The 24,263-nt window shown below is 43.8% G+C and overlaps 1 protein-coding gene across 25 annotated transcripts in view; it reads right to left on the bottom strand.

Moving 5' to 3' along the window:
* The window catches only part of Aopep (aminopeptidase O (putative)), a 293,944-nt gene that overhangs the window by 54,789 nt on the left and 214,892 nt on the right, over window positions 1-24,263 (bottom strand). For 20 of the 25 annotated variants that reach the window (XR_009590804.1, XR_009590805.1, XR_009590801.1 and 17 more), the window contains 2 exons: window positions 11,098-11,166; window positions 10,924-10,998 (listed from right to left, as the gene is read on the bottom strand). The exons of 1 other annotated variant lie outside the window; for it this stretch is intronic. Coding sequence is in view for 12 of the 24 variants with exons in the window: in XM_060380316.1 (XP_060236299.1) it covers window positions 10,924-10,998; window positions 11,098-11,166 (144 nt within the window). In the remaining 12 variants the exon portion in view is untranslated. Of the gene's footprint in view, window positions 1-10,923; window positions 10,999-11,094; window positions 11,167-15,444; window positions 15,722-24,263 lie in introns of those variants that run through there. 4 more of the 25 variants (XR_009590799.1, XR_009590807.1, XR_009590808.1 and 1 more) reach the window with 4 other exon arrangements.

The raw sequence follows: 24,263 nt of genomic DNA, 5'->3' as shown, positions 1-24,263 counted from the left end.
AGGCACAGGGAATCGGGCTAGTGGCTTGGCCCTAGCCTCCCTCTCTTCTCATGAGGCCTATAGACAAGCAAAGTTTAGGATCGCCAGTAATAATCAGGACACGGTGTATTCTTCAAGTCGCTCAGTTTATGGCTCTTCCAGTTGTTTTGACAGATTCCTGCTGGTGATGATTTTATTTTGTGAACTTGCCTCAACTCTGCAGTGTTTCTAACATCACAGTGCAGTACACTGTGAGCTTTCCATAGGTCCAAAGCCCTGACTTCTCTTTAACACTCAGAACCTCAATATGATCAAGAATATCCAGGGAAAACAATAACCTCACAGACAACTAGAACTCACTTTTTGTAACACAATAAATTAAAACATACATATGTCTGTTTTATGAAAGTTAAGGACCTAGGAGGTTCCGTTTCTCCAGTCTCACAGCAGCTGTGCAATGCTAAGAGTGTATGTTGCAAGTGCCCACAGAGTGTCTGAAAACAGAGAGTTTGGGTGAAGAAACCACAGCAATGACTTTACTGCAAAAGAAATGACTATGGATCCACCTGAAATTAAGGTTTACTAGAAGACAAACTGTTGGTATAATGTTCTTTTGGAATGTATACACTTTACCCTTGTTCATTCAAATGCTGATTTCTCTTCCCCACTCTCTGGGTTCAATCTGAACATTGCATTGTGATACTTATTCTAAGTATCACCTGTCTCAATTTTGTGTAAACATACCAAAATAAAGCAACCAGCCACAATGTTGAGCAATGGAAAGGAAGCAGGAAGAGAGGGAGGAGCCAGAGGACAGGAAGGTGGGAGGCAGAGGAGGAGAGAGGGCAGAGGCTGGGAGCGCAGAGGCAGGAGCAGAGGTCTTGGAACGAGGTGGAGAATGAACCAGACCTAAGATTTCACAAAAAGCAAGTATAATGGGTGAATCTAAATGTTAGGAAACTATGAGGGCTTGGAGGTTTAGGATAGAGTAACTATTGCCCAGCATTGTGTTCTAGGTTAACTAAATAAACCCAGTCTCTGTGTAGTGATTTGGGTATACGGCTGTTTAGGATCAACAGCAGATTACCAAAAGATAATCAATAGTAAATATTAATCACAGCTTACAACAAACCCTATAAGCATCATGAAAAATTTGTTTCAGACTTCAGACTGGAAGAGATGTGACCTTTCACCTGTCAAATACAACAATCAGGGCAGAAAAAGATACAGGGAAGGTTGCTGCTACTCTGAAACACAATGGTTTCCTAGAGTAAGGCCTGGAGATAGACAATTAAACAAGCTCCATTTGCTGCTGCTGGAGAACAGTAATAGGAAGAGCCATTGCTCAGTTTAGTTCTCAGACTGTAAATACACTTCATAGAAGGGAAAGCCCCAATCCATAAGCCTGGGGATATTCAAATGTTCTCAACATTTTTGAAGAGCGGCCCTAAAATGCACTAAATATTTAGTGAAAGCCAGGTGTACAGAACAGGCCACCCAAGTAATTCTAACCAGGCTCGGGAGTGGCACATACCTAACCCTTCCATAAGGTGACACAGGGTCCCAAGTTTCTGTAGTGCTGGGTTCTGCCCACAGCCTGGGAAACACAGCAGAGGGACAGAAGATGCATCTCTGGGATGCAGGATGCTGGAGCAACACCACTGTACAGAGGGAGAGGATGGGTCATCTGTAGAAGACAAAGAGGAAGCCACACCCAAGAATGCTGCAAGGATGCAAAGGGCTCGGAGGCACAGGAGCTCTGCAAAGGAGAGAAAGCAGGCTGCTACAAGCCAGGGGGCCTTGAAGGGGTGCTGACTCACTGGGAAACTTGAGGAGACACCCAAATTTCCAAGTGCAGGCACAGGCAAGGGTAGGGACACTGCTGGTGGGGCTGTGAAACACACAAACTTCAGAAGTCTGCTAAACAAGCATCTGCTGTGGGGAGAGTCACTCTAACCCAGAGTTCCTACAAAGGGAAAGAAAATACATACCTACAAGAGCAGCTATACCCATGGTTCAATGAAGTGGGATTCATAACATAAAAACTTCAAAAAAAATCCAAATATGTCTAGCAACTTGCAAATGGGTAAACAAAACGTAGTAAGTCAAGCCGGGGAATATCACTTCAACAAAAAGAAAATACAACAAACTCAAAAAAGCTAACTGCTGTCACACAGCACTCACAGCAAGCATTGGCCTGCTATGTCCCCCTCAAAGTTGGACATGATAGTCACATAGTTATACAACTTTCTTATAATGCAACATGCGAATTTTATGGCATATAACATTTATCTAGCTCAATAGTCCTTAAAAGACTGCGGGCAGTGCTTTGTGGGCTCTGGGGCAGCCAGCATCCTTCCTCTTCCTGTCAGGAAAAAAAACACTGAGCTGCATCTTCAACACTGAACACCAACTTGATAGTTGGGGGTGCAAAAGGAGACCAAACTGCATGTCTATTTCTAGACTCCTTCGGTGGCATTGGTTCAGGCCACCTCCCTTGTATAGCCTTTTCCCAGACACCAGGCTAACAGTAGGAACTGCAACTGGAGGCTAACAGCAAGGTTTGAGTTCTGCTACTTTGTGAGCAGAAACAGAAGAAAAATAAAAGTGGATATTCAGAAATCATTTTCCCCATTCTAAATGGCTCCTTGGTATGAGCTAGGCAAACCAGTTTTTGCTTCGGTTCTTTCACATATACACAAATCGGAATTTTTCTGTATGTATGTTTAGAGTCCAAGGGCTGAGAAGTCACCAGTTTCAATTTGTGGATACATGCGATACTGAGGTATACAGGGTCCATCATGACCACTTGCTTTGTGTCATCAGAATGATGCTAACTTAAAAACAAACAAACAAAACTTTAAAAAATATAAAGGAAAGAAAACAGACACCCAACCAGTGAAAAGAAGAGCCAGGTATGCAGAATGGAACAGACTGGGAACCGGTCATGTCCAGTATAGCCTACACTGGCAGAGTTGTGAGCAGAAGACACATCTAATTGCACACTTTATCTTGTTTAAGAAGAACATCTGAATGTTGACCGCAGAAGCCACAGTCTTCTTGGTTCTACAAAATAGCCAGAGTTGAATGAGTTGAATACATCAGCATCCTGCCAGCCATCAGCGTGGAGACCCACACCTACTCTACCTGCTGTGCTTTTCTTGCCAATTAGCTTTGCGTGCCAGTCCGTTTCCTCTAATTCCTTCTTATAGTCTCTACTTCTTGCTCAGGGTTATGTGTGTCATGGATCTGAAATAAAGTTATTAGCAAAGTTGCCTAAATAAACAGAATTTGGTAAATAATGATTCTGAGGTAAGGTCACATCTCTGGCTTCGGATCTCTCAATCATCCTGAATTCTAAGTGCTGGCAGAACTTGGGTGATGGGCGCCAGTCTCACCCGCAAAACCTGAGAATGGCATTCTCAGGTCAAGAGACCACCACTACTCATAATGCAAATCAATCAAAGCCCCCTCTATCTGGGCCTACAAATCAGACAAAACAGATCCAGTCAATTCACTTCTTCAAGTTCTCACCATGACTTCCAGCCTCTGTGTCTGAAAAAGCTTGTTTTGTTTTATCAAAAACAAGCTCCAGATGAGTGTAGAAAGTCCTCAGGTGAAACGCATCACACAATGGAAACCTTCGCTTCTGCTGTGTAGTTTGGGTTACTTATCAAATACTGCTTTATAAGTGATTGATGATATGCCCTGTGTTGTATCTTCCCATAGCGCAAAACGAAAGCTCAAGCTCCCTTTGCATTTTCCAGCCGCTTTAGACAGAGGGCTTTCTGTACAGCAAATTCAAGACAATGCTGTGGGCAAACTGGCTAACTGGAGTTTTTTAAATTAATCATTACAGATAAATGTAATAGTTTTTCTGTGAACTGGTAGCCAAGAATACATAAACCCAGGGTTGTGTGGGAGAAAAACAGAGCAGAGATGGAATTTTCCAACTGAGAAGCTTCAGAAAGCATCCTAATCTTGAGTCACCCTCCCTTAGTTAGTCCAAGAGCCCTCTCACCTCATCACATGGAGCCAGAGCTGTCTGTGTGTCAGCTCAAGTCTGCTTGTAACAGTCCCTACACTTCATCCTGAGCAGAGTTCAGAAAGGACATCAGAAAAACAGATTCAAAATGCCTCATGCACAACATCTCATTCAGTTTAAGTCTATTCACCGAAAAGTCAAAAACTGATGTTCTTAGCGTACAGACCAGAAAATTAAACTCAAAAGCCAAGTGGCAACTGTTACAAGTGACCCACAGTAAGGCACTTATAGAAGAAAATTTCTGGAATTTAAAGAAAAAGAAATCCAGGCACCCAGGAGGGGGGACGGGATGGGAGAACAACAGATTACTCTGAAGAAAAGAAATGAGAACTACAGAAGATAGAAATGAGAAATACAAATAAAGAAATACAAGTGAAAATTAGGTCTAAGGATAAACTTACAACCACACAGCCATGACACAGTATTGTCACCATAACCCTTCCCGAGAAATAGACACCGGAACCAGCTTCCAAAATCCTAAAAGAAGACATCACTTGAAAGAGAGCCTGAAGGTGTGAAGAATAAAGGAGATGACTTGAGGGTGTATGTGCTCCCAAGAATGAAGGTAATACCACTGACCCTGCTGACAAATGACCCAAAGTGGGAAATGTGAAATTACATGAAAAATAGTCAGCTTGTTCTCCACTTCATACGTATTTACTTTGAAGCAAAAGGATATTTCAAATCATATGAAAAAGGGAGAAGGAAGAGAGTGTCTAATTTCCTTCTTGCTCACATCACAAAATCAATACAAAAGCAGAAAGAAGGGTATTCATAAAAAGTTACCAGACAGCCAAACCAGACATCTCCCCAAATCTCCCAAAACAGCAAAACCGATTCACCAATTCATACCAAAAATAAATAAATAGATAGATAGATAGATAAATATAGATAGATAGATAGATAAATAAATAAATAAATAAAAAACCAAGATGCAGTGTTTATCACTTTGTGTACATCGGCCAAACTGGTCTATTCAATAAAGGGATTCCCACAGGAAAACAAAAGCCATGTGACAAACCCAAGGGCCAGTGTCAAGGTCTAGCATCAAGTCATTCTGCCTCCAAGCCCCCTTTCTAGAAGATACTAAAAAGATCATCTCCAGGAAAGCCAGGAAATACTGACCAGTATATTTTCATGGATATTATCAGTAAAGAAAAAATAAGTAGCACAGTTAAACAAAATGGTAAAAGCTTTTTTTTTTTTAATTGCAGCATCAAGGTATGACTGTAAAAGTAAACACTTGTGGGTTTCACCATCTAATCAATTTCACAAATAGGGGGCCACACGTGGTCTTCTCTGAGTGCTAGGGATTCGAGGTTGAATATACACGATACACACTGGCTGGCTTCTAGGCTGAATACATTCAAGAGTCTGCCTGCTGTAACACATGACTAATGGGAACAATGACAGGTCCTAACCCAAGGTGACACCAGTAGGTGCTACTAAAAATAACACGTATTATTAGTGTCATATGAGCCCAGGCACAAAACAGCAGCTCATTAAAATGCCAAAGATGAGAGTGACTGCCAACGAAAGCATTCTGTCACAGGAATGAAATTAATGTTGCCTATAAAAGTAACTAAAGAGCCACAAAAATGTTCTTCTTCACCTCCCTTTTCCAGACCAAGCCTTATGTTTTATGTGAAAAATAGCTTTCATCTTTCAATGCATGGACACATGGGTGGTAGCTGGCATTAAATACACTGAAATCAACACAAGTGTAATTATCTGCACACTTTCAAGTGCTTTCCAAATACATGCTGGTTGAGATTTTCTTAGTTTAGAAATGTATGCCTGTGTTCGTGGTCAGCAACTAAGAAGAATTTTAAGATACTGCCCAAAACATTTTTATAGCCATTATTTGACTTGCTCATAGTGTACCCTCCTAACACAGAGTGTCCGACACAGCTGACACCGCCTTTGTGTCTGCCATGTTGTGGTGGTGACAGGCTTTAGTAGGACATCTACATCAGCTGCTGCAGGCAGGTCACTCAGGACTGGGCTTGCAGCAAATGTTAGCTACCGGTGAGTTAATGGTTCCATTTAGAAGGTCTGTGAGCAATGCATGAGCATAAGTGCGTGGTAGTGTGTTAGGAGTAAGCCCTGAGGGCAACCCTGGTCCTTTTTTTTTTTTTTTTTTTTTTAAGTTTTCCCTATTATACCAGTTTAAAGCTGGCAGGGATTTCAAGACACACAGAATTGTCAGAATCCCTTCTGGTTTTAAATGCAGACTCTTAAAAAAAATCAATCTATGGAACAGATGAAAATTTAATGGTATAAAATTACACAAATCAGACTGTCTTCCTCAGGCTACAAAAATATATTTTACTAGCAGTTTTCTCTTGGTCCAACTTAAAGAGAGCAAAAGACGTCAAGATCTTGCATGATCTGATCTGAGAAAAGACTTGGATATAGAATGTTCAATAATGTATTTAAGGTCTCATAAGGAGGTGCAGAAACAAGGCCCAGGTACTCAGAAGGATCTGGGCATTTTAGCAATAATATGCACCGTAGACAGACCTCACTCTTGGCTTGGTTGCTTCATAACAACTCTTCATGAATTACTCTACCTCCATCCCTCACATTAGCCTCTCTCTGAAGACAAGGCACAGGACACAAAGGCATTCTCTGAGAAGGTGGAGAGCTGCTGGTGATTCATTAGAAGCCATAAAGCTTTTCTATGGAAATCAAGAATCAAAGAAGCTATTGTATGAGACCATGGCTTTGCAAGTGTGTGCTAGCTATGGATTCTCACAAAGCAACCATACTCTCAAAAAGAGGCAAGGGAACCACACTTCGGAAATTCCAGGGGAGCCTTGCCTCAGGTTTAAGGGCAGCTACCCAAACCCACCAGGTTGCTGAGAGCGGGGAGTGGCTACCAGTAAGTGCGGGTACTTAGCTGCATGCTCCAAGTTCTCAAAGGCTGGTTTCACTTGTGCCTGGAGGGTTACAAGTGAATGAAGCCTATAAGCCACCACCTGCTACTGTGGGCCAGGAAAGAGTTAAGTAACTTAAAAAAACAAAAAAAAAAAAAAAAAAAAAACAAATCTTAAATAAGGTTTCTAGAACTAAAATAGAATATAGAAGACTTATGTCACAAAAGACAAACAGCGGTAAGAACTTAATGCCTGAACCACCTATCTTTAACATTCTGAGTGTACACAGCACAACGGCAGCAATGCACCCCAAAAGAGGGAAGCTGTGTGAAGCATGCAGACCTCCCAGGGTTCACACAGATTTAAAAATCATCATGAATTATTGTCCCAACAGAGATTATCCCCGGCTGTGTGGCTCAGAGTCCAGTGTGTAACAAGAAAAATGATGTGGAAGCAGAGTCAAATGCTCCAAACATTAGGACTTTAACAGAACAAACAGAGCTGGCTCCTTGATGTCATTGGCCATGAACAGCTCTTCCAGGCCCATGTGTCTCACGCTCCCATCCAGTTTTTATATTTAACCTGGACATTTCACTGCAAGTTTCAGCAAACTGTTAGCTCGGCTGTTACAGCTCACAAAGGCAGGCCGAATCACCCTAGATGCTTGCTTCAGACACACCAGGCACAGAGGATAGCCTGTGAGTCACTGCAGGGGCTAGAAAGGAAGCCCATGAAGACTTCTAAGCTCAGCATACACACAAAGGCCGAAATGGACATGGCGAGGGCTGTTTTCTGTAAGTTATCAGATGTGCAGAAACCAAGAAGGCAGATTCTTCTCACTCAGAAATTTATTTCCTTTAAACTCTAACCACATTTTCTTCAAACCATACTTTTCATAAAGTGCTGTTGTATTGTATATTTTAATTCTAAGGATAATGAAATTGTCTAAACTTTATTCACATGTATATACCTTAAAATATTAGCCCTTTCTCTCTAGTGGTGACACATAATTTGTGTTTACCTTTGAGTTAAAAGTTAATATGTTCTTCCAAAGCCAACAGATCATGTAGCAAAAGCTATTATTTAATACCCATTATTTTCACTGTCGCAATCACAACTGTAGCTAGCTCCGCAGAGCTGGCCTAGGAGTGGTCTCAGTATTTTGTTACGGAATTTATTCAAACTAAATAACAGGCGTTTAAAATAATGGAAAAAGGAAGAATGTCAGAGTGAATGGAGAAACTTTCCAGGAGCAGGAGAGAGGGAGAGAGATGGGGGCTAGGACAACATGAAAATGAATATCAAGGGCCATCACAAGAAAAGGCAAAGGGGAGAATGATTGGTCCTTTGAGATGTCTCCCTAGTAAACAGCAATGGCCAGAAAGAGAAGTTACAAGTGGCCAGGGGAGTCCGGAGGGCATTCTAACCACTTATCTGGGGTGTGTGTGTGTGTGTGTGTGTGTGTGTGTGTGCAGTCACTCAACTTGTTCCATTTGCTTCTTCACAGCTGATCACAGGGAGACTGAGCTGCTTTTCTGGCTGAAACTCTCAGCTAATATTTCAGGTTCCATTAGAATGCGCCCACCACTTTGTGCCTGAGACAATTTCTTTAAGGAAAAAACAAATGTCTCTCATAAAATGACATTCTTTCCACATAGCTCTAAGCCTGGCCAGCTGCCATGGCTGTTTTCCTTTCTCAGAATAGCCAGGAGGTTCTGTTTTTCACCAGGCAGTAAAAGCTGCATCTGGCTAAGGAAGGGAAGTGGTACAGTTCTAGCATAGTTAGTACATGCCACTTAGCCAAAGCCACTTAGGTCTGTCCACACACTATTCAACCGAACCTACCCAGGCCAGGCCAGTCCAGTCTAATCTAGGCTGACTCCTGAAAGAGGCCTGAAGGTGGAAGACAGGGAGGGAAGACAGCTGGTCATCAGGGGAGAGGGCAAGGGCAAAGAAGACAATGGAGCAGACAACAGCCGGGTCTAGAACATACACACCTAACATGCACGCTCCCATGTTGGCAGTGACAAACTAGTGAAAGCAAAAATATGCACAGTGGGGACACAAAAAGGGCACATGGGTTAACTTGCTTGGGGCCCAGCACACATTTTGAGTTTTGTTTTCATTTTTATTTTATTCTGAGAAGGGGTCTCTTTACATAGCCCTGGCTGTTCTACAACTATGTAGACTAGGCTGGCCTTGAATTCAGAGTTATGCATACCTTTGCCTCTTGAGTGCTAGGAATTAAGGTATGAGCCTCCAAGCCAAGCTCAGCAGACTTTTTTCTTTAAGTACCTTATCAGAATCAACAGTGAGTGACGTACTGAGGTTCCCACCAGCAACAGGATCAAGTCCTGGCACCGAACTGGGGTTGAACACTCACCCCAGTGCTCAGTCTACACTTCAGAGTTGGGGGACTCATACCCTCTAGCTCCTATGCCTCTCAGATCCTATTCTAATGCCTTTGGGTACTAGATCTCACTCCTCACCTAGCTCTTCGGAGTGTCTGCTTTGTTTGTCAAACGCTGAACTTCTCCCAGGCTTAACAGAGGAAAAGTACTCCTTGGTGCTGGCTGGACTTAGGAGAAAGGAATGGGGACACCGACACAAACACACGTCACTGGGCACAGCAGATGTCCCCACACTCCATCCCGCTCAGCTTAGAGTTCTTGAAAACCACTCCCCACATTGTGGAGGAAGTAAGTCGGAAGCGCATTTTCCAGAAGGCCTAACAGGACACCATGGAGGGCTGGCTGGGGGAAGAGGGACATCTGTACTGGATGGTGGATGCCTCGGCTTTCTCACCTCCCCAATGCTTAGAGACAGTGCTTCAGAGTTTGGTAGCCACAATACCAAGGACTTGATAATGGCATTGTCCCCCCCCCCCCCCATGTGTGGCTGATCTTATTTTTTGTATAATGATTATACCAACAAACGTTTGCTCAAGTGTTAGGCGCACCATAATGCTTTTCAATCTTTAAGTAGTTTATGATCTCACTCATCAGTCACAAAACTTTTAAAGCCACCTAAATTGTGAGAGTACAACTATAACCTGCCATCCATCTGTTCAGAAGACTTATTTTCTTATTGCTGTTCAACTAGGTTGACATACACAGCTCACTCTTTAGAAGGCTACGGGGAACCTTCTCACAGAGTCTGGGCCCTGTGCATGGCACCAGTACTACATCTTTGCCAGGTCTCCTCCAAGTGGCCCCAAGTGCCCTTAAGTGCACCCTGAAACTCCACATAGATCATCATGGCGAGCTCTGTGCACATTCGCAGATGCTGTGATGCCCATACTAAGGCAACACTTTACAGGAGTTGGCAGCATCTCTATCAGCCAGCATTTGGCTTCCTAACCCAGTGATTCATCATCTATCTCAGCGGTAGAACAACACACCGCTATTTTAGTCCTTTGGTGCTATTAACAACCCCCACCCCCAATCCCAACTGCAAAAGTGTATTTAAGCAAAATTGAGAAAATCAAAACATGCCATTAACATTTGCCGCCTTTTCAGTAAGTAAATGGGGACTAATAAGCTACTTACCTGATTTCAAAATATGTATCACAAGTTTCAATTCACAAGGGGAAGCAGGGAGCAAGATCTACAAAATAACTATTAAAATTCTGAATTCTTTAGGATAAACTCACTGAGCAGGAAAAAAAATCGGTCTTGGCATGTCTGAAGTTGCCCACTTCTCACACTGCCCCCTTGCCATTTCCCACAGGATTCCGGGTAGGGGTTGGCTGCGTGGCCCCTGTGCTATTACCTGCCTAAGAGGGTCTGCCTGGAAAAAGCTGTCCCAGGGAAACCCCGGCAGATTAAGGCGCACCTGCCAGGCCCCCATCTCTGTCACAGCGGACACCACTGTTTTATCTGCAGCCCACACAGGTAGAGCGATTTCTTGCTGGGAATTTAGCACAAACTCCGAAAACGCTATTCCCGTAGCGGAGACCGAATCCTGGGCACGGGGCAGCACACAGGAGCTCCTCCAGCATCGTCTACCCCGGCCCCTTACCTTCTCAAAGGTGGCTTCTCGCTTCCCTCGCTTGCGTTTTCGGGGTCTGCGGTTCACTCGAATCCATTTCGCCACCTGAAGTCAAAACCCAACAGCATTTCAAGCAGGCCGAGGTGCGGGTGCCCGCCTCACCTGGAGGGCAGCGCTGCTGCCACCTCTGCCCGCCGCACTCACCTCACAGCCCACTTGCCGTGCCAGTCCACTCCGCGCGCAGTCCTCGGCCTGGCGCTCCTCCTGCAGCGCCTGTGGGGAAAGCGAGTCAAGTTCACGGAGCGGAGCGCCACGAGCGCGACACCTCGGCAGGCGGACGCGGGGCGGGGCCTGCCTTAAAGGTGTAGGCGCCCAGGACCTGTCTGTTATTGTTCTCGGAAAGCACCCTCTGTCGGGGCCTGCGCCCCCCGCGCACCTCGTCCCACCCGTCCACCCACCCACGCAGGAACACAACACAGCACTGGGTTTAGCCTGAGTCTCCGGCTGCGGGATGGAGGGACCCTGAGCCTGGGATTCGGAGGGGAAGCGACTTTCCTGCCAGCACCACCAAGGTGGCAGGTGACCTAGGAAGTCCAGCGTGTGCGTGCGTGCACGAGTCGCCTAGGACCTGCATAGCGAGAGGGTAGGGGGTGGAGGCTCTTGTTTCTGAGCCAGGGATGGACTGGCCCCATTTTCCTCCATCCCGCTACGCCAGCTAGGCCTGAGGAGAAGCTGCCGAGCTGCTGAGCTGCCAGGGCTGGCTGACTCTGCCGCCCTTTAACTTTATCGCATTTCTTTAAAGAAAGTCTGTCGGGCCCTCTTTATTGCTACTCCATCCTTCTTTCAAGATCAAAAGGTTTAGATCAAAGCCAAGATCAAACTCCGGACTTTAAATAGAAGCAACTTTGCCACGGAGTACTTTACACAAAGAGGAGCTGCTTAATGAGACATCAGAGTGGAAAACTTTATTGTACCCTCCATTCCCAAGCGCAGCCGGACCGGACCCTCATGTGGCCACTAAAGATGGCTTTGTCCTAAAATAAACAACATGACTGCCTACTCGAGCAGGGGATTATTATTTTTTTTTTTTAAGCAGTGTTTGTATTTTCAGAAACGCGAACCAAACAAAAACAATAAACCCTAACTCTGGAGTGTAGGTAGATGCCGTCAGTTCTGTAACTCACTACCCTGATACAAAAGTGCATATTCATTTGCTAAGTTTCTTACACATATTAAATGATCTTATATAACGTGTATACAACTGTTAACATCCAATTTTATCCTACTTTAAGGGCAATGCATAGAAATAGTTGATGCTTTGGAAAGCCTGGAAGCACACACTCATAAACAGACAAAAATGATCAACAATGCATTATACAGATCTACTTAATTTTAAACAGAAAGAACTTTGAACTATTCAAGCTTCGTGCTACTCATAATTTCAGAATCAATATATAGCCATGCTGGCAGACACTGCCTTTACTCAGTAATTTTTCCCCTTGGGTGTTCACCACCCTTGGGAACACTAGCATAAACAGCTCAATGCAAAGAGCTTATTAATAGAAAGAAAGAAAACTATTGCAAATTAACTTTTACACAGAGAACCTATTGTGACTGGATAGTATTTAAAGGCTTTTGGGGGGGGTTGCCTTATAATTTCCATTTGGATGTAATCTCAAAAGATTGTTATCAAATCCATAACCCTCACATAGCCACTGGTAACATCTCAGGAACACAGATCTGGAATTCTGGCCCCAGCAAATGTCCTTTTCACCTCTGCCCAGCACAGGGAGTGCACAAGGGCTCGGACTTAGACTGAATGGCCCTCAGTGTGTTCCCTTGGCTCACAATCCCTTCCATAGAGAAGCCATGAGTGTCTTTCCAAAGGAAATCGCAATTCCATCATTCTGCTTTACTGAAAACCCATTGCCTGCCTCTGACTTCTACCTGAAGTATCATGTCTGAAGTTCAAAGTCTAATATTCCCAGCATTCTAATAACACCCTGCCTGTGTTGTCTTCCACCACTCTTTGTCACTGAGACCTCATTTTAGAGCAGTTTTAAGTTTCCGGATCTTCAAAAAGCCCTTCCCCCACAACCTATTATTACCATTGTGTATTTTATACAATGCAATTACATTTAACATTTTTTATGCCAGTGTTAAGATAGTGAAATTAAACCTACATCATATGTTAGGCTCACTCAGTGTGGCATGACTTATGGCTATTTATTTTTAATTTATTATGGATAAATAGGAGTGTGGGTGTGCAAATGCCATGTCATGTGTGTGGAAGTCAAAGGATAATTTGTGCAAGTCCAGGCCTCTCCTGTCTCATGGGATATGGGGGTAAAACTGAGGCTATCAGCCTTGGCAGCAATCACCTTCACCTGCAAAGCCATCTTTCTGCACTATTATTTATGTATTTTACTATTAACTGATCGGATGTCTATTTCCCCTAACCATACTTTAAGGTCCTGAAAGGGCAATATCCTGTTTCTTTTGTTCTTGATTTTAGTCTAAAGCACTGCCAGACACACAACCGACTAGAATGATCGCTCAATAGATAGAAAGCATCTGCTGCCAAGCCTGACTGACCTTGGTTCAATCCCCAGAGCCCACATGGGGAAAGGCGAGCATTGACTCTACCTATACTCATTCCATGGCACCTGTGCCAACACATTTACACAATCAATCAATCAACAGATGTAATGAAAACCTCTTTAAGTGAACAGAAGTAGACAGGAACAAAAGAACAGAACACACAGTCCAAGGGGTTGGATCTTATGATTATTTCTGTAATTAACTTCAATTTCTTTAACTGCTGGAATAATATCATTTTAAAAAAATCACATTGTACATTTGAGAAAAAAAGAGGGACACAATTCTAAAATAACTTTAAAAATAAAAACAGAAAATTAAATTATATATTGTTGCTGGGAGCTGAACTGAGCCCAGAATGAAAGATATAACACTAGAAAAATTAACATTTTTATTGTTTAATACAACCTGAACAGTTTCTCTGTTGTTTACCTAAAGCCTTCCTTGATTATGAGTTCATACAAGTGTCAGGAGACTGTGGAGAAAATGTTAAAACACTGAAATTGTGCAGTCAGGGATGGATAGTCTACCATATTCCAGGGCAGTAAAAGTACTTCCAAGCGAGCCTTTAAAGTTGGACTGTCTTATGTTTGAATTACATCTTTGTAAATGCCTCAGCTAGTTGACAGGCATGTTTGAAAAGGAAGTTTTTTAGAAAAACTTTTTTGTCAAAGCAGTTCATAACAGTCAAAGACAATTTCAGAGACTCAGGAAACACTATTGCTTTTAAACAAAAGTCTTGCTAAATGCAGAAACTGGAGATTATTTTCACAGAAAAAGTCTTTTTTGGTTGTCTTTTTCAATCAATTTTCTTTTAGTGGAAGAGGAAGTTACTCCTCTCTCAGGAAAAGGGCAGTGATGCCAATCCTGATCCAATAGGGGTGGGTGCTCTCTTCCTGCTTCTGTCTGATGGATGAAGCATAGTGGACACAGGAAGCCCTGTAGGGCAAACACAGGGGCCCTTTAATTACTCCAACAGACAGCAGATTATGTTCTCCTGGGACAAGCCAAGGAAGACCCTTCTACAGGGAGAAGCCAAGGGCTCTGTTGCTAACACAGGCCAGGCTTGGTGGTCCACATTTATAATGTCAGTGCTGGAGAGGCTGAGGCAGGACTGAGGGTTCCAGACCAGTCTGAGCAACAAACAAAACAAAACAGCAGGTATCTGCAGGGCCTGTTAATTTTAGATTAAGCAACAGGTACAAGTCAGGATTAGAACTGACCAAATGTTACAGCTTTAAATTTTGCATGAATGTAGCAAACTTTATGCCTGGCTTTCTCTTAGTTTACAAGAATGCATACATCTTGAATGTTACTGTCTATCTCATCAGTGTTTCGATGAAGGCCCTCCTTTCTTTCTGATGGGGATTTTAGCCCTGTTAGGTGGGTATAATTTTCAGAAGTGTAGCATGGCTCACACAGAGTGGCCCACTACTGACTCAGCTCCCTGCACAGACTTGTTTTCTTATCTGTAAGTGTAGCCCTGACCTCATCAATGTTACACAGAATGCTCTGCAGAGCTCAACCTAATGGACAGTGTATAAGATACTGTCCATCTCCTTTTCTCCCTTGTACATTTAGTACTGAAGACTGAGCCCTGGCATTATGTGTCCTAAGCAAGAACTCCACTACTGCACTGTGCTCTCTGCCCCAAGCTCATCACCTCATGATCCTCTCCACTGAGCTAAGGAAGGGTAGGTAATGGTGCTGCTGTTAAAAAAAAAAAAAAAAAAATCACACCTCCAGACATTCCTGGACTACTGATTTTTAAACTCCTCCTGGGGACATGATTGAGATCATTCTTGGGTTCAGCCAGACCTCTATAAAGCTGGCCCTGGAAGTCATCTTCCTGTGCTCTAGGAATGCCCTCTTACTACCATGCAGGTCTTGTTAGATGCCATCAACCTTTATGGAGGGACAACAAGAGAAAGGGCCCCATAAATCCAGGCTTACCAGAAAGAGGGCTATGACATTCATCATTTTTACTTCTCCCTGGTAATTGATGTCAGGAATGGTCAGACCAAGGCACCTTGTTTCTTTTCACCTTCTCATCAGTGTAGTTTATCAATCTTCCTGAAAGCTTGGGGCCCTCCTCAGCCAAGACAGGAATAGCAGAGGCAGTTTGCTGGATATTATCTATGCTCCTTTCCCATCTTCCTGCCAAGTTCTGCCATGCTGTGTTTTTCTGCTTTGGAAGCTGCCTTAATTCCATTTTGATCAGGAGAGAGGTCTGAATAAATAAAAGTATTGGGGTTTTATTTTTTCCCCTTTCATTTCCATTTCTCCTATGTGAACTGGAAAATGTCACATTTTCAGCATTTCTTTCTATTAACACAACACTTAGAAGCTACATGCGAAAGTTAAGGCCATATGATTATATTCTTTATAAAGTTCAAAGAAAATATTAAGAAATACCAGTAAAGATAATACTACATATGCACCACACAAGTCATAAAAATGTTGACCAACCAAGTGTCTTATTTTAATGGTATCAAAGCCAGAGGAAAGGGTCTCTGAAGCACCAGCTATCCAAGATCACAGAGCCTTGTAACTGGTAGAAAACCAGAACAACTCAGTTCTAACAGACGCAGTTTCCACAGTACTTATCACCGAAGCTGCTCCGCCTGTGCCGCATGAGGTTCCAGCCTAAGAATGGAGACACTGGGTCCCAGGTAATTCCAGAGCCTTTATCACCTCATATAGCCTGGCCCTTAGGTTCTGATTGGAACTAAGGAACAGCTACTATGACTGTGTCTCTTTAAAAATCATGTTTTACATAGACTTGATTAACCACAGGTCAAAAAAAAGAAAAATCAAAAATGTAATCCAAACCCATAACAGCTGCTGAGAGAAACACTATCACATACCCTTGGACATGAGTGTGACTGTCGATTTTTAGCATGTGAATGTATGTGTACAGATGTGCACGCGTGTGTGCATATCCATGTGGGGGCAAGAGGTCAGCTTCAAGTGCTGTTCCTTGGAAGCTGCTCACTTTAATTTTTCAGACAGCATCTCTCATTGGGCTGGAGCTTGACAAGGTGGCCATAGGTTGGCTGAGCAAGGACCTGTCTATGTGGCCTCCCCAGTGATGGGCTTTGTTATATGTGTTCTGTGGTTCAGACTCAGGTCATCACACTTGCATGGCCCTCTCATGAAGAAGCAAGGGTTCCTTTTGAGATTCATGGTTAATACAATTCTGGGTCCTGCACAGCTTAACCTCTGTCTCTGGGGGCCTGGTTTAATGTTGGCTTAAAGCACTGTTCACAGAAGGCAGCACTTCCTGTGTTCTGATTACACAGCTAGCCTAGAATGGGAGGAGGGGGCTATGCCATTGGAAAAGACCCTTTGCTATGTATAAAGGGATTGTACCATTCAACGGTATCCTATGATAGCTGACTTCCTTAAGGTGTGGGCAAACTTCTCTGATCAAATACTTGGAACACACACACACACACACACACACACACGCATGCACGCAGGCACATACATACACACATGCACACATGCAAGCACACTCATGTGCTTGGGCATTCATGTACTTTGGGAGAATTAATGACAAACATCTCCTAAAGCCACAAACACACATATATGATCTGTTAGTATTTTATTAGCTGGAAAGCCAATACCACATGTAGGTTTCTTCCATCATTTCCTGAGGAACGATATGGTGTGGTTCGGTATGGTATGCAGAGGTATGGGTCGGGCTGTGCCACCTACTCCATGTGCATAAGGAGGGACCTTATAGGGAGGCCATGGCTCAAGAAAATCTATTCTTTTATAAAATTTGTCCACTCAGACTAGATTGCTAGTCATCAGGCCTCTAAAGGGAACCTACATAAATTACAATTTGCAAACTGAAGATTGGGCCTAAGTCGTCTATCTTAACAAGTGTTACATTAAAAAAAAAAAAAAAAAAAAAAAAAAAAAAAAAAGTCTTCCCTCACACACAGAAAGGAAAGCAAAATCTACCACCTTTGGAGACTAGGGTTACTGATTCTAATACAAATAATTATGATAGAAAACCAGTTTCCAGGGTGTTTCACCAAACACTTAGCTCTATAGAAGGGGAAAACAAGGGTAAGGGCATGTCCTAATTGGTTACTGATCCCTTTCTTCTTCCTGGGACACTCCTCCAGTAGCAGATTAAATCAATGTTTAATGCTCTCCAGGTCCAGCTGTGTCCGTATTAGGAAAGCCAGAACTTTCACATCTCCCTTGTCAAAAAGGACCCTTCCTCCTCTGCTTCCACCGACTGTGTGTGGAGGTGGGAGAGTGGGTGCTGGGGAATGTGAACTGGATCTCAGATTGATCATCCAAGCAGCAAACCCTCATTGTTCTTCAGATACCAAACATAACTTCTCTCTACACACAACAGAGTTTCTGAGCTCAGCAGTTGGACAGACAGGAAAAAGCTGCAGGGGACATGGCTACCCCTATGAGACAAGGTGCAAGAGCCCATCAGACAATTTATGTTTCTGTTAGCTCCCTAAGGTTGCATTAAGGCTAACAGTCTCCTGGGACCCTCCCACTTCTCTGAGCTGCTCATGGAACCCAGGGCCTCATATATACTAGGTGAATAATTTTTCACCAAGCTCCACGTTGCCTTACTTTCCTGATTATGGGTTTTAACCCATTATACACATACTGTGGTCTGTTTTAGTTTTGCTGCTTATCTTCCTTGCCTTGCCGTTTGAGGTTTAAGGTCACCAGGAAACAGGCTAGTTCAACCAAGCTGTTGCTGTTTTCTGTGCTGACCTGTGAATCTGGCCACTTTGAAGCCCAGGTGTAATAGGGGAAGGTGTCTCAGAGGTCTAAGACTCCCGTACCCTATCTCCTGACACACCACCTCTGATCCTGTGAGACACACTTTACTGAGGGTGAAGTGAGATGGTGCATGAAGCAGGCAGAACAGTACTCTTAACTCCCCCACCCTCTCCACCCCCATCTTTTTCCCAGAGACAAAAGCCTGTCTGGTATTTTGAACCAAAGTAAACTTTCAAAGGCCACAGAGATAACTGGGTTGTGACATCATAATAAAAAGCCTGACCCGACGACTACAAGAACTCCGTGTCCTTGGACGGAGCCTGTAGAGGTCTGGCACATCTGAGCCACCACCACCTGCCCCTTCCAAAGACAAGTGGTGGATAGGAGGAAGCAGGGTTCTTTCTCATACCCCTTATTACAAAGGAGAAGCGATAATTGAATCCATAGCCCCTTCTCATATAAAACAATAGGCCATCTGTGTTACAGGAAGGAATATGGAAAACAAAGCCAGACATGATGGTGGTTACAGCTGCAATCTCAGCATTTATAACATAGAGTCAAGAAGACAAAGAGTTCAAGGCCAGCCTGGGATACATAGTAATACTCAGTGTCAAAACAAACAGACAGACAGAGATCTTGACTCTCCTACTACACTGCTCTGAATGTATCAGCACAATAAAGTCTCAGTTGTAGAAACATCAGAAACCAAATGCACAGATTAACAGGGGCTTCCAAGTTAGACTCATTAGTTGCCTCATCTGTAAAATGGGCACAGCAATGTTTAGCTTACAGACTTCTGAGCAGAAGTACATCAGTATCATGCATGATGCTCTGACAGAGCCTCCTTAATAAAACAGTGGCCTCTTTCATCTTGGATGTTCTAATACACAAAATAGGGAAGAGGAAAGAATTAAATTACACTTAAAATGCAGTTCTTAGGGCTGGTAGAGATGGCTCAGTGGGTTAAATTTCTTGTTATTAAAGCATTAGGACCTGACTTTGGATCCCATAAGCTTATAAACAAAACAAAAGAAGAACAACAGCAACAGCCATGATCCTAGAACTGAGAGTCAGAGAGAAGAAAATTCCACAAGCTTGCTGGCCAGCCAGTCTATTAACCAGTGAGTTCCAGCGTTAGTGAGAGACTCTGACTCAAACAATGGGAGGCACTGGAGAAAAGGTTCTGCAGTTAAGAGTTCTTCCTGTTCTGTAGTTAGAGCACTTCCTGTTCTGCAGTTAGAGCTCTTCCTGCTCTTCCCCAGAATCCAAGTTTGATTCCCAGCATCCACACCTAGTGGCTCACAACCTCCTGTAACTCCACTTCTAGGGGATCAGATGTGCTCTTCTGGCCTCTTTGGCTATGTGCACACACATGACCTTCATGCACACAAGCAAATGATTAAAACAATCTTAGAACATAAGTTGGAAAGTGACATAGGAAGACTTGCACACTGGAAATTTGAAAACTACATGCAGACAGTTATCCTGCATATTCTTGGGTTTGCCATGTATAGCTTCTTTAAGGATTTATGTCAGACTCTTGCAGATGTCACTAACTACAAAACCAGTGATCAAACAAAACAACACACACACACACACACACACACACACACACACACACTTACGCATGTGCTTTGAGGAGGGGAGGCCAGTGAGAACCCTGGAGAAACAGACTTGATTATAAATACAAGCAGAGTCTTGAGGAGCAGCACACAGCACTAGTGAGAGCACCACGGGGAAAGGGAGAAAAAGCTATGGAACAGCCCGACGCCCAGGGAAACACGCAGCACGGCTGGCTCCAGTTCACTTGCTGCCCGGCACCCTGCTCCCGAGTTCTGTGCATTGACTTGGGTGCCCTCCCATGTGTCTTTATGACAACAAATTGCTGAAATTAAGGAACTGAATGGTGAAGCTTTGGGCATGAATGATGTCATGTTGCAAAGTCGAGGCTGATAACAATCGGGTGGCCCTAGCACCCCAAAACCATCATATGGGAGCTTCCTTAGTATGCTGTGCAATTCCACTTGGCCTACAAAGGGAAGTATTTTTAGCATTTAGTATTTGTAGCCCACTTTGTAACAGACATATAAATGCATGGAAAATACAACTTTCAGAAAGCGTCTGGGTCCAGTTGCCCCAACCCCACATAGGTTCAGCCTTCTCAACATTAAGGACCACCATGGTCCTCTGATGTGAAAATGGCAGTTTCTCATAAATGTGGACACCATTGCTGGTTCAGTGTGTTATGCTTTGTAAGCAGTAGATTCTCTAATGATTTGAACAAAAAGCTAAACTGAGGGAGGCTTCTTCCAGAGGAGTTGGCCTATAACTGCCAACAACAACCACACTGGACCTCCTCCTCCAGGGTATTTAGACAATGGGCATAAAGGAGCACTTTGCTTTTCTATCTCTCAGTGAAGCAGGAAACTGGACTGTAGTGTTTCCTCATCTGCAGAAATTCTGACACTAACAAGCCCAGTGCAGTTTCTCATTTCTTACTGGTCAGAAAGGTTAATATCTATGGATAACTGATCTGCATCTGAGACCAGCACTTTCCTTCCTTTTAGTCATTGGCACACAGTTCACAGAGCCTGTGACCTGTCATTTGGGGTTTCTCTCTTAGTCATCTCTCAAAAGGCTGATCTCCAGCGGGGAGAGAAAATGCAAGTATTGGCAGCATTTCTTAACAAGGTTTATAGAGCATCATGCAGGAAGGCAGGTAAAACTCATGCCTGCCACCACACAGGGGTCAGATCCCAAGGAGAGAAAGGCATTTCTCTTAGAGGTTACCAGGCACACATATGATATAAGAGCCAGTGTGGTGACCAGGTACAATATGTGGTGACACAAGGCTCTTCTCTTCACTCACACTACAGAAGCAGTGAGGCAGGAATCAAACAAGGTAAGGGGCCACCAAGTGTCAAACCACGTGGAGCTCACACTGTGACAGTGTAGTGACAGCTTAGCAGGACCAGAGGCAGGATGCAGCAGTTTGTAAAGGTTCAGGCAGAGGACACACCTGGAAGAACAGGGCCTCTGCTTTGGACCCAAGCTCTCATTAGGGGCCATCAACTTCCACACTCCTGCTTGGTCTCAGCACAGAGGACAGAAGGCAGGGCCTTAAGATGAGAATTCAATGTTGAAAGCCAAGAGGATGCAGATGACATCCTTCCAGTGATGTAGCTGATAAGAACTGTTCATTTTGGTGGTCTGGCACTTATCGTCTAATTTGGTTTCTGCCTCAGGAGAGTATGGGTTGCATCTACCAAAGGCCAAAACCTAAACTAATCTGCAGCCACTCAAACCAGAAACAATTAGCTCGTGGGCCCTATGCAGAGCTCCAGTTCACAAACAGGGCTGGCCTTTAGAGACAGTTAAGAGAAGGGCTCTGTGTGCCCAGGAGCATAAGACAAGGAAAGGATGGGTTCAAAGAAAAAGAACAGTCATCACTGCCCAAGGCTCTCTGCTATGTGCCTTTGTGGTACCTATATTCACCAAACGCAAAGATGGAGTCATGTCAAGTTAGGTTAGAAACACTACTAAAAGTTACAAGAAACCTTAGTCTCGACCTCATCTGTGCTACTAACTAGACCTGCAAGGGCTGGAAGATGGCAGTACTTCTCACAGAGATAATCTTATCATGGAGAGGAAGGTAGGCATGGTTCCCTAAGGCCCCTAGCTGGTGCTCCTAAAGGCCTTCTGAAAATTGTACAAACTAGACAAGATGAAGCAGAGGAAGCAATGCCTAGGAAATGTACCATGCAGACATCAAGCCTATCTGCTACTTTAGTGGTTCTCACAATGGAGAAAAAAGAACGGTGCTATTCTCTAGAAGCAGAATTCTCTGGTGGCAGGAGTTGGAACAACATGCCCAGTGCACTGAGGAAGGCCTCAAGAGAGCCGCTGCCTCAAAATCCAAGATGCTGATGTTACCATCCAGATGTGCAATGATGCTAGGAGATGTCAGGTAGTGCCACAGTGCCAACTCACTGGCATGCTCTTAAATTCAGGAAGGACATCATGCTCATATAAAGACAACTAGTTCTCAAGGACAGCGTTGAAGAGAAAAAACCAACCAAAGAGGCTGGGTCAGCTTTTACAAAGTACTAGGCAGCAACCACTGACAGATTTATATTCCTTGTAGCTATCTTCCTACCAATTCTCTGAGTCTACATGCTCCTTTTTACAGAGCTCTCACAACGCTCATATGTCCCGAGATGGCCCATCACAGTGTACACCTTGATGGCAATCATACAGCTTCCTTACACAAGAAGCTTGCTGACTCATGAGTGAGCTGGGCTTGATCCTGCCTCCCAGGTAAACAAATAGCAGAGTCAACCTCCAGAGCTCTCTGGTTCTGAGGCAGAGGCCTCTGTAACTTGCTGATCAATCACACTGAGCTCACAGCAGTATGTACCCTAATATCCAGCACACTGCATATTGATACACTGTTGTGCTTGAACAAACATCAGAGCAAGCATCTGGACCACACAGGCAGAAAATGAAATTGAAGGATGCTAAGTGCGTAGAATGTACTAAGAGAAGGAAAGTTTAACAAAAACTTTTCCAGGGTATAACCTAAATATAGATCCTATCAACCAGTCCCAGATCTACTGTGGAGAGTAGGAACAGGCTGGGTCTAAGCTTTAAGTCAGCCCCTGGGAAAGTCTGATGGCTAGTGGTCTCTGACCTATACGCTATTCTTCTAGCAGGGAGTCAGCCTATCTCTTCAGTAAATCCTTGAACCACTCACCACCAACTCTCTTTTCTTCTGTTGGAGACAGGATTTGGCTCATAGTCCTAGTTTGCTTGGAGCAAGATGACTCCTAGTGTGTAGCGACCTCCTGTCTCTGTCTCCCAATAAGGCTACAGGAGTGTGCTCCAAAGTGTAGTTCTCCATCTTTCTAAAGCTAGATGGCCTGGCTTCCCTACCCTGCTTCGAAAGGCACAACAGGTTTGTTTTAGTTTACTAAACAAATATTAGATTTCTCTCCACTGGTGACACATGTCTGAAAGTATTTGCATCAATTTGGCCTAGTTTACAATTCTCACTTTTTTTTTCCCTCAAGGAAAAAAGTCCTCTAATGTTCTTCAACCAAGAAAGCCATTCTCACATGAATCATACATAAGTTCCATGAGCTCACTTTAAAAATACATGTTCAGCTGAGGACCAGCTCAGGAGTGAGGCACACACTCAGTACATGAGGCCTCAGATTTAGGCCTTACCAGCACGTGTCCACCTACGCACGCATAATATTCAATATGAGATCCCAAAAGGCACAGGCCTTTGGTCTCACTCCACCATCAAATGCTCCAGGGACCTCTTCCATCCTTGCCAGGATCTAGGCACTACAAAATTTGTATTTCAACCATATGGCATGCTCTACAAGGCTGCAGACTTACTCCTTTTGAATTCGTATGTATGTATATATATATGCAGGTGTGGTGCATATATATGTATGTACATGTCTGCAGAAGCCTAGAGTCATCCTCGTGAAGGTACTCCCTCCTTTGAGATAGGGCCTCTCACCAGCTTGGAGCTTACCAATTAGGCAAGATTGTTTGGTTCTAAAGCCCTAGGGATCCCTGTCTGGGCCTCCTCAGGCCTGGGATAGAAAGCCTTGGGACCACCACACCTATAACTTTCCCCTGGGTTCTGGGTCCTCCCACTTCTGAAGCATGCTGCTTACCAGCTAAGCCACTCCCACCCCACACCTTCTTTAAAGACTCCTATGGATGTGAGTCCCAGCTCACCCCCTGTGTGCTCTGGTTACGCACTATTGGCCAGACAGATTTAATGCTTCTTTTAAAGTATCAGTGCAAATAAACAACTCTGGACATAAAAGTTCTAAACTGAAAACCAAGGGACAAGAGTCTATCTTATGTCCTCCCTCTCTACTGAATCACTTCATCCTGTTGAGAAGGAGAAACATATAACCCTTCACCCAGGAAGTTATCTTTCCAACAGGCCTGTTGGCCCATCTGGCCATGCTGTGAAATTGCCA

This window comes from Meriones unguiculatus, chromosome 3 (assembly GCF_030254825.1).
Source record: "Meriones unguiculatus strain TT.TT164.6M chromosome 3, Bangor_MerUng_6.1, whole genome shotgun sequence".
Classification (NCBI taxonomy): Eukaryota; Metazoa; Chordata; class Mammalia; order Rodentia; family Muridae; genus Meriones; species Meriones unguiculatus.
Note: the sequence above shows the minus strand (reverse complement) of the source record. Positions and strands in the feature narration are given on the sequence as shown.